The sequence below is a fragment of the Dermacentor andersoni genome, chromosome 8 (genome assembly GCF_023375885.2).
Source record: "Dermacentor andersoni chromosome 8, qqDerAnde1_hic_scaffold, whole genome shotgun sequence".
NCBI classification, from domain to species: Eukaryota; Metazoa; Arthropoda; class Arachnida; order Ixodida; family Ixodidae; genus Dermacentor; species Dermacentor andersoni.
This window is the reverse complement of record NC_092821.1, coordinates 142,413,984-142,433,374: the sequence shown is the minus strand read 5'-3', so window position 1 is coordinate 142,433,374 and position 19,391 is coordinate 142,413,984. Positions and strand designations below refer to the sequence as shown.

Here is a 19,391-nt window from a genome sequence, read left to right as displayed (position 1 = left end):
TGCAAATGTAGCAGGAGTGTGTTGCTTATAGTTTGGCTTTCATTAATAGCATTGTGTGCACTTGGTTTCTCTTCGCTGTCGCAGTAAAATAACCCAAAGATCATTAGGAATCATTAGTGCATGAGGGCTCTCTTGGCTGTCCATTTATTGGCTGCAAAGCTAGTAGTGCCAGAAGAGCTTTTCTGCATGCGAGACGCGAAGCTTCATTCGGAAGTGACGCTTGTGTACAATGCCAAGAGATTATGGCGACCTCTGGACGACCTGTGTGGCCAAGAATATGGAGCAGCCATATGAAGCCAGCGAACGATGAAAGTCGAGAAAAGCATGGCGATAATTAACCGTGCTTCTCAATTGAAATGTAGAATAAAGAGAAATGAAAATGGAAGCAAAGACAACTTGCTGATGGAAGAAGTCGGTTCGTGATCCCTGGCTACGCTTTCCCCCTGACAGGTGCTGGACTTACTGGCCAGGAACAAGCAGCTGGCATCACACTTGGGTCTTCAGATCCTTCAGCGGGAGCAGGCCGTTCCTTCGGACAACTCGCCTGAGGCCCTCGAGGTAACGTTGCACGACTGCCCGTGGTGAATTGCGTTGACTTCCCGTGTCCTATCTTGTTCCTTGTGTAACTGACCTTTCCTGCACATTTTTGCACGCTGCTACTTATACGTTGTTATTGTGAATTTAAAGTCAAAAAAAAATTTGTGCGGAAACCAATAGACAAGAAAGAGTTACATTGCTGGGCACTTTCCGTCTTCCCTGTGTAACTCAGTTGTTGCTCCCTGTTGTGTTTTTCATGCAGAAGTTGCTGCAGCTGCGTGACAGCCAACTTGTGCAGCAGCGTGAGGAGAACGCGCAGATACTGCACTCCCTGCAGCTGGCCAAGACGGTTAGTCTGACTTTCGTCTTTGGGGTTACTTTCTTTTCCAACAGACTCGCTATGAGTCTTAAGCTGCGCCTCTTAGCAACGAGTCTCGAATCGTTGCTTCGTGATTGTCACTCTATGTGCCCCTTGCTTATGCATGCATGTTCCTCAATGTACTGTTTGTCAAAAGTATGCAGGCCATGTTGCCTGCGACCATCGGGCTGAATAAAGGGTGTTTAGAGAGTTCGTGTGGTATGCATAAGTTCCAGTGCCCTGGGCTATCAAAACAACAAAATTTAGTGCTCGCCATCCAGAGATCTCGAGTGTTAGGATTGCTGCAGGCACCACGCCACACAGCTGAGCGACATAGGTGCTAAATGTGCGGAGCGACCGATGTACTTCTCACAAATACCGTACCTTTTTTTTTTATGTCTGTCCTAAGCTCCCTGTATGTCTTCTTGTCTTTCTATGGTTCATTTCCCACTTCTGTAATAGCCATTTCCATAGGGATTCAGTATGTACAAATAGTATAGCTAAGAGAAAGATGAAATACCATATTTTCTCACATAATGGTCGCACTTTTTCTCCTGAAAAATTTGCACAAGGTTGGGGGGTGCGTTCACTATGTGGGGTAAAATTATGAGTGATATTTTTTTTGCAGCGACCTCTAAAAAGTAGGAGACACATGGCATGATGCGGCGTCTGATATAGTGTCCAACGCGCCAGAACAGCAGCCAGATCTAAGGAATTTTGTCGTGCTGTAGCACCTGATCGAATGCCTGGAATGCGCAGGTATCCGATTCAGCGCTGCGGCACTCCAAAATGACTCGGTTCTGGTGCGTTGAACACTGTATCAGATGCTGAATTGTACCATGTCTCCCACTTAAGTCGCACGCTGGGCATCCGATCCAGAGCTATAGCATGGCCGAATGCCTCGTTTCTGGCATGCAGACGCTGCAGCGGATGCTGAATCATACCATGTGTCTCCTACTTTGCGGCAGCGAGTTCAGGGTGCGATCATTGTGCGAGAAAAAGAAAAGAAACTCACTTTTTGATTGGAAAACCAGAGGTGTATTCATTACGGGAGTGCATTGATTATGTAAGCAAGTATGATACAACGTGGCAAAGTGGTGGTCGGGCTGGTTGGTTGTTGTGCATGCTGAAAGAAGGAATCAAATTGCATGAATCGAATGCAGTTGCATCAATGTTGCTTCTGTGTTGATTTTGTCAAAAGTACTTAAATTCTTTTCACCAGGAAACTGAAATTTCATCGCAGTTCCTCTTGCATCTTTGTCTTGTTTTTGCATTGAATTGCATTTTCCTTTTTATGCTTACTCCATGCCTTTTTCATTCAATATACTGTACGTGTAATGCATTTGTAGTATTGTTGGCATATTGTATCCTTGTTGATATCGATATGTTGTATCAGTCTATCACAGCAGAGTCCAGCTATCACTGTATTGTTGTCGAAGTCAGCTACCAGTATTATTGTAGAGCCCAGCTATTGCTGTAGTGTTATCAGTGTCAGCTATCTATATCATTGTAGAGCCCAGCAGTTGCCGTGTTGTTATCGAGGTCAGCTATTGATGTATTGCATAGATCCTGGCTGTTGTGTCACTGCATGTCAGCTATCACAGTACAATTTTAGAGCACAGCTGTTGCTGTATTGTTATCAAGATCAGCTATCGCTGTACCATTGTGAACCCAGCTGTTGGTGTAGTGCTATCAGTGTCAGCTATCTATATCATTGTAGAGCCCAGCAGTTGCAGTGTTGTTATCGAGGTCAGCTATTGATGTATTGCATAGATCCTGGCTGTTGTGTCCCTACATGTCAGCTATCACAGTGTAATTTTAGAGCACAGCTGTTGCTGTATTGTTATCAAGTTCAGCTATCACTGTACCATTGTGAACCCAGCTGTTGCTGTGCAAAAAAAGAAAATGAGAGAAAGAGCCAAGCGAGCTGCTGTCACAGAATGATGCTTGCCCATCTGATCTCGTTTTTCATTGCCTCCTCCTTCGCGCAGAAGATAAACCAGCTCAACAGCCAGTGCCAGCAGCTGAGCAGCAGCCTGCGTGCAGAGCGCAGTGCCCACCAGGCTGAGGCACAGCGTCTGCAGGCGCGACTCGAGGGTCTGGTTGCCCCTTCTGGTGCGTACTGTATTTTCACACATACAACGTGCCAGCGTATTTACAGCATCTTGACACATACTACCTGCAGCAGCTGTCGTTCTTACTGTACCTTCTGCACATTCCACATTTACTCCACTTGCTGCACTCACTGCATTTGCTGCATCTTCACACATGCTAGCTACAACATCCGCCTCAGCGGCTGTTACGTTCTGCCAAGCACTAAGGTTGTGGGTTCAATTCCTGGCCTCGTTGGCCACCTTGACGATGGGGCACGATGCAAATATACTCGTGTTCCACGATTCGGGTGCACAGTAAAAAACTTAAGGCACCTAAAGGAACGCTAAAGGCTAATATTAAGTCAAGCTAAAGTGATCGATTGGTGCTTTAGAATGTCTAAGGCGTCAATGTGATCGCGACCAGAGCTTTAATAAGTGTGGAATTGAAGTATATGCAGGACGCGATTGGAGACTCCCCCGGAATATTCAAGCACTGGCCCGATGACGAAGGCACTCCTCGTAATTCTGTCACTAGTACTTGACCACTCATAATAGAAAGACCACTGACTTGCATTATAAGATGCAAGAAAACGCTAATTGTCAAGTTCTATTTGATTTTTCGAAAAAAGAACTTGTTGACGTTACCCTCGACAGCAATGCGGGTGATTGAGAGGGTTTGTTCTCTCCACTCTATGCCATCTGTGCTTTCATGTTTTAGTAGTTTCGTTATTGCATAGTGCTGCGCTGGTTTTGCTTGCTCGCAAAACACACACAAACTGCAAGTAGCACAGAATGCCACATCCACGTGATGTCGCGGGATTCCCGAGCAGTCCAAGCCGCTTGACCAAGAGTAGCTGCAGCGGCGAATCCAACACTCTGTCTTGGCTCGATTTCTCCATGGCCACGTGTTAGTATTTTGTACAGAAAAGCGTAGCACCATCTGTTCAACGGCGTTTTACTCGCAGATGACAGTAAAGGCCGGCGATAGCGTGTGGACGTCACCACTCCTCGTTTGGGGGCTAGTGATTTGAATTGCGCTAATTGCATGCGGACCCTTCAAATGCAATTTTCTCATAAACAGTCCTCTTCTTGGCATGTAACAAGCACTGCGAGGTTTCTGGAATGATATTTTGACAGTCCACGATGACATAGTATTTGCCTTTAGTGTCCCTTTAAAGTGCACCCAGAGTCCTCCACTACAGCATCTCTCATAGCTTGCTTGTTTTGCTTTGTTAATCGGCATAACTAGAATACCACCTACTTCCACACGCATAAAAAAAATGAGAAGGTGTTCTTTAAATTCATTGTTTCGTGTGCAGATGAGGGAGTGGCATCCCAGTCCATGTCCCAGCAGTGTCGGCCCGTGCCGGAGCGTCGGTCCTCCCTGGTGATCCGGAAGCAGTCCCAGGCTCCAATGGCCAAAGGCAAGTGCATGCCCGGAATGTGTGGCTACACCCTGTTCCATCTAACTGATAAAAATCTTACAACCTACTGTATGTCTTCCGCATGCAATAAGAACACCACACTCCTCTAGCTATGTAAAGCCTTTGGCCCTTTAGAGTACTGATATGAGGAAATACAATAATTTTATGTATTTTCTGCATGCTTTCTATGCAATTTTCCATGGAATCTGTCTGGATTCCATATAGGTCTTGTTTAATTTATGCGAGAATTGTATACAAAACGTATTGAAATATTGAACTGCGTACGAAACGTTTCAGTAGGGGAGAGTCATTATATTGTAATAACGAGGCCTATTATACTGAGAAAGAGTACCATGTGCACCCGATTCTAACACGGCCCCTGACTGTGAGATGAGAAAAAAGTGTGCAGTCACCTCAAACATGCAACTGCTTTTTCTAACAAGAAAAACAGCACCGTGCTTCTGATTTTCACTATCGGAGAAAAACTAAATGTTTCTTTCCCAAAACAAAAGTTTATTCACTCTGAATGTCAATCACTACCTCCATCAGGCAGCCCCTGGTCAATGTCGACAAACCACTGGATGCTGTCTTTTGCCATCCATTGGGTTTGGTAATCCGCATTTCTTGAGGAACTCTGCAATCGACACATGTAACAGGTGGCTCATGCCTTGACTAACCTCGTTGCCACTTTGTCCAGCAGCACATGCGATGGTCTAGATGGGTGTCTTCTTGGCAGAAAAGTTTGAAATTTCGAACATCTCGCATCGCACTGCTCAATATTCAGACTCTGCCTGCACGACCGCTTAAAATTTGGCCTCAGAAACGAGCAAAAATGGCACTGTTCTGGTTTTAATAGATCATCAGCATGGTCGTCGGCCATGTCACCAACTCCTCCTTGAAACTGAACCTAGCAACGCCTAGTCGATCCTGTCGTTGCCAAATGCATCTGAACTGCAGGACAAGCCAAGTCAAGCTGCTAAATGTTCAGAGACTGCATTGGCTGTTTTTGCTGTTCGAGCCCTGCGCCTCCAGCGTGATTCTTCACTTGCGTGTTGAATAGCGACACATTCCTGAGCAACTTCTTCGACCAGTTTCAAGGGCGGTGATTACTTGAGGGAAGCTCCGAAAAAATGACTGTTGCAAGAAACCCGTGATCGTTTGGCTATTGCAACTCGCTTTGGTTATGTTGCCAGGGGATGAAGATTCGGTGCGTGCATTGACTGTATTTTTGTCTGTCTGTAGCGATCGCTTGACATTGTTCGGATTACGAACTGGCCGGGTCGCAGGCGGGCATGTGTGCATGCAGCAGTGTGTTGACCAACTTGGGCCATATTCTCGGACGATCGCTTTCGAGGACACTGATGTCCGGATGCGTTGACAGGTGACATTGGTCCCGGCACTGGGATGGGCTCGGCACTATGCCAAGAAAGCTGTTGCTTGTAGACGCGGGTACGTTCATTAATAGTCATGCGAAATGTTTCGAAAATGAGCGTACACCCTAAAAGTGGGAATCCGAGAATACGACACACCCTTTTTGCCAAATCATATAGTTTGGACTGCCGACTTTTATGATTTTTAGATGGTCCTTGTCAAGTCCGAATCAGCCTGCTGCCATGCATAGCGTCCTTTGTTTTAATGTGTAACATACTTAACAGCTCATTATCGTGACATTTAGCAACATATTCATGTAATATGTTTCCCGGGTATTACATGTTTTTCTCACAGTCCCGTGGAAAACATATTAGAGGGGTCGGTCTTTTCCTTCTATGGTGCCCTTTTCTTGTGGCGCTTTTTATTTCAAGTTTAAGAAACCTTGTCAACTCACTCAGCAGTGACAGTTATTAGTGCCCCCTATGTGCGGCCAGTGTACAGGTTATTCACTATGTCATTCTTTGCCCGCTTTCAGGTGACTCCCACAAGAGTTTCGGTCGTCCCGAAGCAATGACGTTGACCAACACCCACAGCAGCTGAAGTGCTGAGACGAATTTCAGCAGCAGCTGTTGGTCGTTGTGCCCTCTCCTTCTATCCCTCCCCAATCTCTGCTGGTCAGAGAAAAATGCGACTGTACATAGCCTGAACCGACAGCACTTAGCTGTCCTCAGCCATGCCCAATCCAGATGTTGTTCTGTAGTCCACCTCCATGTTCGATGTCGCCGTAGGTCATGACATCTGCACGAATCCACACCATGAACTTGTCGATTGGAAGTAAGCAACCTCAGCGCAAAGCCAAGTTTGCTTAGTTTTCGTTATAGCATGTTGATTATTCATTGTTTTTTTACTTTGTTCTAGCCCAAGCGCATTTTCTTTTTTCGGCCTTTGCACAATCTTGTTGTGTGTGTTTCAAACATGCAGGCCGCTGTTGGCTTGCGTGGGCAGCTCGCGAATCCACTTCGATCCAGCGGCACCACGACTGGTCGGCAACCAGTTGTGTGCTGTTCACAGCGACATTCTTTTTATTAAAATGTTTTATTAAAAAATTAGGCAAACATTGAAACTTGCCAAACCCTCTCCCAGCTATGTTAGAAACTAACCAGGCAGTGTAGGAAGTTCGTTAGAGAGAGACTTACTAGCGCAATTAACAAAGTGCCTTCCTTGTACAAACCAGGCATTATGAAGCCAGGCTGCTCCTTTTTTAGCACATCTTATTTTTCGTTTTAGCGGAGCCAACTGAAAGGAAAACAAATCTATACGTTGTCGAAAACACACTGGCACTACCCTCTGTAGCCGTGAAGCGTCATTTTCTATTTCTTTTTTTTAACCTCAGCATTCAGGCAAGCTACAAAGGGTTAGCCGGCAAAACATATTCTATGTCTACACACACACACCGACACAAAGCATAGGTAGAAAGAAAAAAAAAGTTATAGAGAGAGTTTTATATATTATAAATATATTTTTACAGATGTTCCTTGTTAACAGAGCCAGTGACGGGGAATGGAAGGACACAGTTTGTGTACATACTGTCAGAGAACGCAACATCGTCATCACCAGCAAAGAAACGAAGAAACGCTGACGCGCTGGGCTGTCGGAGAGAGCGAGTGTGTTTTTTGTGAAGGTCCGCTTAGCCAAGACAGGGTGCGCCACTTCTCCAGTCGTTTGCCGACATGCGGGAGGCTGCACCCCAGAGTTTGGATGTGTTGTTTTGCCGTCCATATAAGTTAGTAGCATAGTAGTGAGCCTTAACATTTTTTTTTTGTATCAAATGTGCACAGTAGTTGCTCGCCGTTGTCATCGCCACCACCACCACTGCTAGATGGCGCTTTCCGTCCAGGCAGCCGTGCGAGGTGCGTCGTCGCCGCACTCGACGCGCGCCGGCTCTACTCAGGTCTCCTTCAGAAAAGTTGAAGAATAAAAGAAATAAGCCTCGGCGGCTGCCTCAGGTTTTATGTGGTCTTTTGTAGATGTGCAATACTAAACAAGTCTTGTTTCTCGTGAAATACAATAAAAAGATGAATGTGTCTGCACCTTTCCGAGTGGTGTTGTGTCTTATTCCACTGTCGGATGGCAAGTTGTCGCAAGCGCATTCGCTGCAAGGAGAACGAGGCATGCAGTGAAGAGTAAACATCTGAGATGACAGTGCAAATTTTAAGTTATTGCATGGGTGAAGCCACTCCGGACAGGCCACATTTTCAACAGCAATAGCTGTTGCAGTGTTGATAGCTGTCAGAACAGTGATAGCCACAGCAATAGCTGTTGCAGTGGTGATAGCTGTCAGAACAGTGATAGCCACCAGAATGGGTGCAGTCATGTTGAATGTTAAGACTTGAAGCATCTCTTGCACAGTGCGATGGCACCGACCACACTTTGGCCAATCACAATTTAAGATCAGTGGAGTTCTAATGGCATTCCTTTTTTCCGTTCCCTCCCATTGAGCATGGCCCACAATGGGAAGCTTGCACGAAATATCTAGACCAGCGCCTAAACAACTACTTCAGGATAAAAAATGACGTACAGCGCGAAGGACAAGGACTGCGAGAGATGACATACACGTCATTTTTTGTCATGAATAGTCAACTAGCCCAAGCAACCACCCTATTTAACTATTTCAGACGGAATAGCTGCCTGATCACAGCTTCAAGCATCCTTGCAGTGCTTTCCCACTGAAGGAAAGAATAGCATAAAGTCGGTTTTCACGAACCACATGGCCATGTGCATACAGAACAAAGCTCCAGCAGTAGGAAACCGTATATATTCCTTATTTCCCCCACACCACTGCAAGGTAGCAAACCAGAAATTCTCATCTGGTTAACTCCCTTCTTTTCTCTCTTCAGCGGCAAATTATAAATGTTTATTTTTAGTGCAGCCTTCTGCTCAGCTTGAAATGCAAGGTGCTAACTATCCTGGTGGCTAACTGACAAGACAAAATTTTGGTTTAATTTCACTAAGTGTCCCTTGTGTTTAACAAAAGATTATTCAAGACCTGGCTCTGGCAGGGCTATATGGCCAGGTAAGGCTCACTGTGAAACCTCGCCTGTGAATCTTCATTGCGAGTTTACATGGGCATTCATTGTGTAGAACGTACACCGTCTAATTTCTCCAAGGCTGGGAATGATTGCACTATCACAGTGTCAGGGCAAGGTGAAGAAGGAGATAGGAAGAGCAACGAGACAATTAGAGGTCATTGGATTGTGCATGCACCGTCAGCATGAACTGAAACGTGAAAAGGGCCCCAGTTTCACCCGAGAGTCGAAGCATCTAATGCAATACCAAATTCGTAGACATCAACACGAAGTAAGAATAGTTTTATCGGCTTTATGAACTTGGAAACATTCGCTTACTAAATTAACACGCATGGTGTCGCGCATACAAGTAAACGAACACATCTTGCTCGATGACCGCCGAAACTGTCACAATGCTGGAGTGAGGAAGTGCGGCACCAGCGATGAGCGAATTGACCTTCGTACTACCTCTCGCTTCAACGTAAACTAAGCAGCGAAAACACTGTACACACAAAGCTATAAGCCCTCGACGAGCCTAGACTCTATGCTCATCGCAGATCGCTTTCAATATAGAGCCCGCGCGGCTGCGTCATACGCAGCATCTGCCATATTAGAATGCCCCCCTCCCTGCCTTCCCCCGAGTGCCTTGCGCGCGACGGAAGATGATGCGCTTCCTCCCCGCTTTCACTTGCACATACAGCATACGGCACGCTGCGATGATGTTATTGCCCTTGGACTTCATACAGAACATCACAGTGACGGCAGAAACGTGCCTGAAGTGTCCGTATATTTGCTATTGCAATAAAAAAAAAAGGAAGCCTGATCAGAACGCCTGCTGCATGGGCCATACAACCACTCTGAAGCCAATTTCTAAGCATGGTGTATTTCTGGCAGCGGATGTCCATAGGATATGCATAGGACCCCATTGTTGTCACTGGAATATGTGACGTCCCTTGTTTGTTCACAGAACTTTCTGTGTTAGACTTAGATGTTGGGACCTTATCAGGATATCACATATCCGTCAACCTACCGTGCCAGACTTGGACAAGAGAATCTTACCCAGATATCCATCAAATATTGGTGGTCTTTAGGTACCCAATTTTCGCTAAGCTTTTAAAGTCCTAAATAAAGGGTTCGCTTCTTACAGGCACTAGAATTTGCCTTTCACTCCCAAATGCAACAAATTTCATTAAAATCAGTTCGGGGGTTGTCTCGGAAAAGCATTTCTTCATTTTAAAACGTATTCGAATAGGCAGCATCAGAGTTGGGCCTGAGCTAAAGCTTCTTTTTAATTCCTGGTCAATGGGCTGCATTCTCTGCTGCACACGTGCCCCTCACCATTGTCTCTTCTGGAAGAGCCTTCAGATTTCAATAATTACGTACTTCCGGAAAAAGCTGACAGTCTGCTCATGCCGAGATGCGGCAGCTCGCGTAGGAAATAGACTTTGGCCACCCTACTTATCGGTGTCGTAGCCATCGGGTCTCGCGAATTTCGACTTGGTCAGACCGCACTCACGCTTTGGCAGTCCAATTCACAGCACTTCAAAAATGTGCAGGTTGGATGTGGCTACTATCTTGGCGGCCACGCTGGTGAAGGACAACGCCGGTGTGCATAAAGCAAATCCTGTGCATATGCACCACAGTTGCATGTAGCTGCACCCTGCTATGCAGCATAGGAGGCGCAGCTGCGATGAGTCCAGTGGCTAAGCGCACTATGGTTCGCTAAGGACAATCGCGTTTGGAGCGTCGTAGGCGTCAAAATTGGAAGTGGCGTCGTTGTTGCGAGAGCAAATTTAAACTGCGCATCACGGTGACATTTGGAAGGCGGAGTGTTGCGGGCATGTGCCGCTCCGCCGTAGCCCTTGCAGTGGAAGGCGTTAAAGGACTGGAAGCACCGTGGAGGCCTTGTTTGATTGCCGATGACTCTGCTTCTGCTCAATGCATTGAAGTACTTTTTGAGGCGAAGTATTTCTGAAATGGCCTGTTTTCACTTTGAATGCATTTCTCCACTTTGATAAAAAAAAGTGGTTCAGAGCCCCTTTAAACACATTTTCTTTTATTTTGGCTGTTACAGCACAGTAAAAGTCCTCTAAGCTTACTAAGTTCAGTCTTTGACCCATTTAGAATGAGATCTGGTCCGTGTTTACTGATAAGAATGAAGTAGGGCTTGAGCAGACGCCATTGAAATTCACGACTTCATGGCAAGCTGCTGCGGGGACTTCAAGGCAACGTTGCCATCAATCTCGTTTCTGCATCTGGCTTGTTAAGCTTCCCCTCGCAGTAAGAGTGACATTTTTTTTTTATTATACAAGGATAACTTTCTGCTACAGCTCGACTGTTCCATAAGGATACAGCTGGGTTTCAACGAAAGACTGCAAGACAATGGTGACAAGAAGTAAAAAAAAAAAATTTTATTAACAATCTCCTGCGGAACCCACACGCAGAGACTGCAGTGTCCTTGACAGAGACGGTGGCGCCATCTGGAAGGCGGTCTTTTCTTCCTGCACAAGACGGAAAAACAAAACTATCGCAGGTTGCCCATTTACCTGTATAGTGTTCACACACGCTATCACAAGTTCCCAGCATGGAAGTTTCGGCTATATACCACACTCAGTCGGTTGCCTGCTTGCTTTTCGAGCCTCTGCTTCTATCAAGCTCTGTGTTGCATTTACAGATGATTTTTCCACAGGTGACGAAGTTAAAAAGAGGTTTACCTCAAGGCCAGCTATAACTTCCCTACTTGAAACTACATGAAACACGCAACTGTTTTCATTAGGCAACCTTTGAACCAATATGAGTAAAACTGCTTGCAGTGAAGAGAAAACATTAAATTCTATTGTGGCTGCCAAAATGAAGGAAATTGGAGTATCGTACTAGACAATAAACTAACAGTGTGTTAGCTATTGGTTTGTTGTTCATTGTGAGAGTACACGTTAGCTAAAAGGACTAGATGCCTTGGATTAATTAAAGAAACTCGTTTATTGTGCACGTTTTGCTTGTGAATCATCCTTCTTGATGCCAGACATAATACAGCTGCTTTGTGGTGAGTGAGTTCCGTGGCAATGCTCGCACCTGAACCCTAAATTCAGCTTGCACAGTTGAATGTGCCATGCCTGTTATATTTGAAACTACGGCGCAAGATGTACACCGGATGAAAAGAAAACAAGACGGAGTCTTCTCGTAGAGTGTACGTGCTGTTGCTTTCCCGCATGGATTACTAAAATGCCCAGCATACGCTTCTATCAAGTCTGTTATGTTTGCAAGTGGTCACAAAAATGAAAGATGTATTATTTAGTAGTTTGTCAGCTGAACTATTCACGTCTTAAATATTGCTCCAGGGTATCAGAAATGCTACTATAAGCTTTTTAGCTTTACCATGCTTAAATCTGAATTCTGAGGTATCAAACTCACGATATCAAAAATAACATACATTAGTCTTTGTGGGATTAATTCCAATAAAGCTGCACTTGCAGAACCATGACAATGTTTTACACCAGGCCAAGTTCAAGACAAGGCAAACCTTCTACTACACACTAACGTTCCCACTGTGTCAGAGTACTCCTAAAAAAAAAAAAAAAAACTATTCCCGCAGACAATGACATCAGATCTTCTAATAAACAGCAAGCTGGGTGAGTTGGTAGATTAACATATGCAAAATCAACAGCATAAGATAGGTGAACGATAATAGACTCGGACAGTACAAACAAAGAGTGCGTAAAATTAATGAGTGGCGTAATTCGCTGATGCACCTTGTATATTTTCCACGCGCCTAGTGCCTTTGTATGTGTCAGTGTAATGTAACATTGTGTTGTGAATCGGTGCCCACACCGTCTGAGTCTATTGTCCTTTGTATATTTCGCGCTGTTGGATTTTGATGATGCCCGACTTTCTTCTGGGCGGTGCCATAAAAAAGCACATGCCTGCCCTAGCTGACGTTCCACCAACCTTGTTCATTATGTCAGTCCTGCAGCCGGCTTGAATCAGCATCTTGGCAACATCAACTCTCTCCTCTTCGCATGCCAAGTGCCTGAAAAACATCAACATGGTGTTCAGCTTGACCAAGTCTTGCTATCCTGTGGCTACCATCAATGTCCAGCTGAGCAACGCTGAAATCAAATGAACTAATAATAATGAAACAAAGGAAGCGTCATCATTATGATCACTAACTACTGTAACTACGACGTCGCACCTGCTCGCTTCATACCCCCGTTTTTCTAAACCACTATCATGAAGGTACGAAATCAAAAGTGTAAAGTTAAACACCTCTTACAAGTAATAGCTTCCAAGACTCCTCAATTTTTCATCACTGCGCAACCCAGTTGCCAATGACGATGAAGGCACCAAACTGCAGTCAAAGTCTGATTTTTCTGGACTCCCTAGAGGCTGCGAAAACGTTCGAAAAATTGGGCAGTCCAAAGAAATGAATGCATGCCTTTTTACTGCCCCCAAGGACTCCAGTCCTCACGGGCACATCAAAATAGCTCTGAAGGCCTGCCAGTACACATAGTATTAGGCATATCGCTGGACGTACTGTGACAGGAGACAGTCGGTTTGCGTGTGTAGATTATGTAATACTGTTCATACTGTGTCCCGTGACAACGGCCTGACCAATTTTCTTAACCGCACAACACCACTGCAATGCGGGGAAGCTGACTTTTGGGAACCGGGATTATGCACCGCTTGACCCCAAAGGCAGAGTTGGCATCATTGCTGACAGCGTCAAATTCTTCCAATAAAAAACACAGCACCAAACAGCAGGAAGCTTGGCAGCGAATGTTGCAGCAGCTAGGCCTAGCACTGCCGTGGTGGCTACAGCTGCTAGCAGATTGGCATGCACGAGCACTGTTTAGATGCTGTGAGATAATCAAAATGGTAACAGTAGTGGCTTCGATTATTGCTGTTTCGGACCTGCGGTCACGGCAAAACGTCCAGAAAATGAGACGGCAAAGGGTTTCAGCATTCAAAATTTGAGATCCTCATACATTGGCTCCGAGAGGGAGGTGGCCGTGGCGTCCGAAAAAAAATCTGGCATACGAAAAAGAATTGGTCGTTGTGTAGGCATGCACACATGACATCCCCTTAACATTTCACGACGTGGTGAAAGCATAAATGAAAGAATTCACTCTAGTTAGCCCTAGCCAGTTCCCATTTAATCCATGCACAGCAGCAATCTTTTGTCAAAAACATTCTGGCAGAACCCATCTATGGCACTTGACTAAGGCCTTAGTTATGCATGCACTTTATTCAATTTTCATAACATCATCGTTCATTTCATCTGTTGTGCCTAAGACAGCTATCACAGGACAGTGTGCGCAGAAATATGATGCGCACAATTCCATGCTCCTTGTCAACTGTTAGCATGACGCCAAAGACAGTTAATCGCTTACCACGTTGCGGGCTCAGTGGTCATGGCTTTGTACTTCTGACCATGAAGCCACATAATTGATACTGAGCCGTGGTAGACGCATTTAAATGCGAAGTGAACACAAAAATGTTCTTGCATCAAACTTTAGGTGTGTGTGCCAAAAGAAACCCAAAGGTGGTAAAAATTGAAGTAGAAATCATCATGTATGATATTCAAAGTCAGCAGTAGCTTTCCTATGTGATGCTGCTGTGAACCTCCATGCCATCCCTTGATTCACAGCAAACATTGTGCATGTTTCTGATTAGACACGACTCGTTACGTCAACCGGTGATGACACTAAAGAAATTTCATATAGCAGGCGCATCTTGCAGCAAGCGATAACTGGATGACGGTTATCATACAGTGAAATTGGATATCCCACCACCACGCGCTCCCGTTATCACTCTTCCACTGTACTCTCACTTACTGTGGTCACCCTCTCGAGTTCTTGCCCTCTCCAATTTATCGTGCAAGAACGCTGTCTATCCAACCATGCAAAGTGCACAAAGTGGACAAAGAAAGCTGTCTGTTAACAATGAAGACAGAGAGAGCCCTCCACCACGGCCTACCTCATAGCCACTGTATAGCTTTGCAACATTCAACCCACTCAGCCATTCAAAGTCAGTCAATCAATATGTGATCCGACCACTGGAGGGAAGTCGGTGTTACTGTGTCAAGGAGGACCAGATAGTGCACTGCAGCAATGCAGACTCACAGGGGTGTGTTGCCAGCCTCGTCAGTGCAGTTGGTGTCCAGCTGGTTCCGGTAGCCATCGAGAAAGAGCCGCACGATGGCACACCTTCCCAGGGACGCAGCCCGGTGCAGTGGGGTGCTGCCATACGAGTCTTGGGCATTGATGTTGGCATGGTGCTCCAACAGGAGTCTGGCAACCTGCGTGACCGCAATGTTGGCAAGCGTTCCTCGGAAAGTTCCAAGCTGGGCTAGCAGACGACAGGACAAGAACTGTGCAAACAAGACGGATGTGGATAGTGCATCTGCCCTGTTAGTGCAGTAAAACCTTGTTGATACATTCCTGTTACGTACGTCTTTGTGGCACCAACGTTCCCAATCGAGAACACCAAAAGTGACCCGATAGAGTTATGCTGATTTTTCACCAGTTCTTACGTTCCTGGAAAACATGATTTTTCGGCACCAGTGTTCCGTACGTCGCCGAAGTGCGATCGTATGATGCGTTTTCCGGCCGCTAGATCCCATGTGAACAAGAAAAGGCGTGAGGCGTGTGCAGTCGAGAACAGTATATAGCCTGAAAGAGCGTAGGTTAGGGCGTGTTAGTTTATAGTATATAGTATATAGATAGATAGATAGTAGTAGTAGTAGTAGTAGTAGTAGTAGTAGTAGTAGTAGTAGTAGTAGTAGTAGTAGTAGTAGTAGTAGATAGTAATATATAGTATATAGCAGTCTCATGTGAAAACAAAGGCGTGCACAGTTCCTCATTCCGGTGACCAGCAAATCTTTGCCCGGGTCATCACACGCCACATTTACAACTATTGCCGCCAAACCTATTGCGATAAGCATCTTCACCTATCAGTTTTACAGCGCGTGGTGCGTAGTGCCATCGGTAGCGTACTGTACGCTTTTGGTAGGCTGTAATGCAAGTGTGCCCCCGTTTCCTGCTGCAGGGGGTGCGATGTGGACATCATGTTTCGCTTCGGCGGCATTCGGCGTCGTCCACAAGCTCGAGTTCGTTTCGGTTTCTCGTCGCCCTCTGAAAACACCACGCAATGGGAAAACAATAAAACATGTCACAAGCCACTGAAGCACCACCAGCTCGACGTGGCATCTCATGCCGCAACGATCCGCGCAACGCTTTGCCTTACGTAGATATGAATGATAGTTGAGTTTGTCAAAGTATTTTGGTTACTTCAGATTGTACGTTTTCCCGGTTAGTACGTTTTTTTCTCGGGGTTTTTCTTTTTCCGAAACGTATGAACGAGGTTCTACTGTATATCTCTCATCCCGTCGTCTTGCCATCTTGGAAAGTTGTTTCCTCTCGTAACTGGACGTGGTGGCATAGCTTCCTTGCAAAAAAGTTGCTTCAAACACCCTTGTGAACAATGAGTAAAGAAAAAGAAGCTGCCTTTACTTGTGGAATATGCATGCAGCCTGAATTTGAGCAGCACACCAACTTGGTTGTGCCAACATCAGAGTTAAACAATCAACTTCAGGCTGTATACGTCAACTGCGAAATATAGTTCTTTTCCACAGCACCTTTGGCACAACTGAAACAAAAAGATCTCGGAAGGAGCCATCAAAGATGATTGTCATAGTCAGTGATAGCTTCTCGGTTACCCTGCCATGTTTCTCGTGTAAAGAGGACATGTCCTGGTGCTTGCCCTCCTTGCTTCTCTCTTCCTCCTGTGTGTGTGACATCACCGCATCTGCTAACCCATTACGTGCCTCCCTCTCTCTTTTTTCTCACCCTTGTAACTCTTTACTACGTTAGACCACTGTCTTCTAACCATACAGTTTCTCCCAATATTACCTGGAGGGAAATCTGGCGCCAACATCTATCAGTTTCACGACAGGCACTGTGTCATCGGAATGACGGTATATAGGTCTGCAAGGCTTATGCTGGCTGGTATTGAGAGAGGCCTGGCTTAAAATGTGGATATCGCTGCATAGATAATACAGTCTTAATATCTTCATAAAAAGTTTCACTCACCCGTATTACATCTTTCAACAAATTTTATTCACCTGCAGTGCATAATCAAGTGTAGAAAAGCAAGAAGAGACTACAAAATGTCGCAAAACAAGCATGTACCTTGTCATCTGTCCTCCAACTTTGGTGGCCTGCGGATACTTAAGATTGATAAAATTGTACGTACACGTGCAAGTCCTTATGATTGAATATAACATAATTTTGTGTAATACTAAAGTTAAAGTGCTTTTTACATGCAGTTTTTATAGAAAACTAACGATATTGGAAGACAGAATAGGTGGTGTCCAAAACGCAACATCTATGACTGTTTCCGGCTCTCGCAAACGCTTCCACTGCATACAAACAGCAAAAGCATAGCCTTCAAGACCTGCATCTGTTTATCCTGAGGGCGCCACCACTGGGGCGTGGATTTAGACACCACCTCATGGTGCCAGGCAGGCGTGCCTTCAAGTTGTCCTGGCTTTCCTAGAACGATGCCAATCCAAAGCCACCATATCCCAGCATTCCCGTGCATACATCATCACAGCGCCAGTTTTACCTCTAGGTAATATTGTGAGAAACTCTATGCTGCTAACCATGACAACCAGGGAGAAGTATGTACTAGGTATAAAGAACAGACCAGAAGTTAAAGCAGCAGACTTACCTCTAGGTGATCTTTAGACGCAGCGTAATGCAACGATGTCTGGCCCATCTGGTTTGCGATGCCCACTTTAGCATTTCTGTTAAGCAGAGCAGACACTATCTCAACATGACCGACAGATGATGCAATCATGAGTGGCGTCCAATTGGCCTGCATAAAAAGAAAAATGAAAAAAAGAAAAGCTTGGTAATAAGGCCAGAAAGTCATGAAATTAATTACTCAGCCAAATACTTGGCTGAGTAATTAATTCCGCTGCCCATAACATTAAATACCTCAGTTATGTGGAGCGTATGCATACACACAAATATGTACAAACAGATACAAACCACAAAGTTCACAAAACCATATGCAAGCTACTATGTCATGGTTGATATGAAAGAGTTGTTTCATTATTTTTTGGTGGTGTCTGTCCCACATAGTGATTCGTCACTGCAAGGACTGTAATTAGCAACTTTCATTCAATGCAAGAAAAAACTTACCAGGATCCTGTTATTGAAAAAAACAAAACAGAAATATTAACCTTTCAAATTCCAAGGGTACCTTACAACACCTCACAAAACATAATAACCCAACTCCTCAGCTCAACTCCCTAAGCAAACAAACAAGGCAGGATGTATGTCGAGTGATCTCCTAAACAACGCTTTGCAATGGGTGAATGCACTTTGTATCATGGATCTGGGACCTGAAATGGGTGCGATGTAACGCTAACGCATTTCTGTTGCACTTACCACTAAATGGCCACTCAATCTTTTTGTACACATCACTTGTGCAGCCTCCTCTTTATATTAGTTTTCTTGGGGACCCTTTATGAATGGCAGTGTCTATTCTCCAGGCAGTCGAGAGAATTTCTGAAACGAATTTCTCCCGGCAGTCACCTTCTTCCTATTGGTTCTCGTATGGTTAAGTTAGGTTAGCGTACACCTCCAGGCAGTTCTTCCCGGCAGTTTGTCATGGGACCACCGAGCTCCAATAGGGGGCGAGTGCCGGGAGAATAGACTTTATGTATCTGCCTATTCTCTTTTCAAATGCACTCTGTTGTTTTTTTATTACATTGGTGATATTCAATGCTATCAAATTGGGTCGGGGTGATGAATTACTTCCGTAATAACTCCTTGCCGAACCACGCCCAGACTTCCTCGTTGGCGAACGTGTTATTTCTGCAGGACAACAACAATAACAAGAGTGTACCAGCTTTCGATCTCGAAGACACCAATTTTCTGTTCAGGACCGCGAAAAATCTCAGTTGTTTGGGATATCTAATCAAACATACACTCAACATTAATATAGTAGGCTAGATTTGAACAATTAATGCACCGGTGAGACATGGTTTGGCTAGCGAGTTCTCATTATAAAGGCATCCGCGCACTACACACCTCATCGACGCAGTCAACCGGGGACCCTTGCTGCAGAAGAAAGTTGACGATGTCGTTATGCTTGCCCGAGACGGCCCAGTGCAGGGGTATGCGTCCCGCCTGCGAGGTGAGAAGCGTGAATTTTCATGACAGCGATGGCAACGGCGCTTACAATGAAAAGCAGGTAAAGATATGCTCCATCATTCAACGAATGATGGGCCTTTTTCAAAAGCTGCTATCACTCTGTCATTTCTTCAAAGTCACTTCTCCGGTAAGAACACGCCGAGAGCGAGCTTACGAGGTCTTTCTTGGTGAGTATCGTGCGATCGGCGCATAGCTGCTGCTTCAGAGCTTCAAATTTCCCGTCGTACGCCAAGTTACATATCCAGCTGTCCGACATGTTTGATAGCGGGTAGGCGCGAAAGGTGAAGCGACCCAACACGCTTCAAGACGTCTATTAAAAATTG

The 19,391-nt window shown here is 45.2% G+C and overlaps 2 protein-coding genes across 2 annotated transcripts in view; one reads left to right on the top strand and one right to left on the bottom strand.

The window, feature by feature from the left end:
* The window catches only part of osp (myosin phosphatase Rho interacting protein outspread), a 119,938-nt gene extending 112,065 nt beyond the window's left edge, over positions 1–7,873 (top strand). The window contains exons 21-25 of the mRNA XM_050173839.3: positions 451–558; positions 800–886; positions 2,887–3,010; positions 4,308–4,412; positions 6,319–7,873. Of these exons, the coding sequence (XP_050029796.2) occupies positions 451–558; positions 800–886; positions 2,887–3,010; positions 4,308–4,412; positions 6,319–6,383 (489 nt within the window). The 3' untranslated portion in view covers positions 6,384–7,873. The remainder of the gene's footprint in view (positions 1–450; positions 559–799; positions 887–2,886; positions 3,011–4,307; positions 4,413–6,318) is intronic.
* A 3,371-nt stretch (positions 7,874–11,244) lies between these two features.
* Positions 11,245–19,362, bottom strand: LOC126525882 (uncharacterized). The gene is made up of 6 exons (XM_050173849.3): positions 19,223–19,362; positions 18,946–19,044; positions 17,576–17,722; positions 14,968–15,143; positions 12,794–12,875; positions 11,245–11,349 (listed from the first exon to the last, which is right to left on the bottom strand). The coding sequence occupies exons 1-6, from the start codon at positions 19,322–19,324 to the stop codon at positions 11,263–11,265; spliced, it is 693 nt and encodes a 230-aa protein (XP_050029806.2). The 5' UTR covers positions 19,325–19,362; the 3' UTR covers positions 11,245–11,262.
* Between the last annotated feature and the right edge of the window lie 29 nt (positions 19,363–19,391).

Coding starts and splice junctions, on each gene's coding strand:
- LOC126525882 (XM_050173849.3), bottom strand. CDS start 19,324: ATGTCGGACAGCTGGATATGTAACTTGGCGTACGACGGGAAATTTGAA. Junction 17,723..18,945: donor CGGTTGACTGCGTCGATGAG/GTGTGTAGTGCG, acceptor CTTTTTATGCAG/GCCAATTGGACGCCACTCAT. Junction 15,144..17,575: donor CGTCTAAAGATCACCTAGAG/GTAAGTCTGCTG, acceptor GCGGTCACGCAG/GTTGCCAGACTCCTGTTGGA.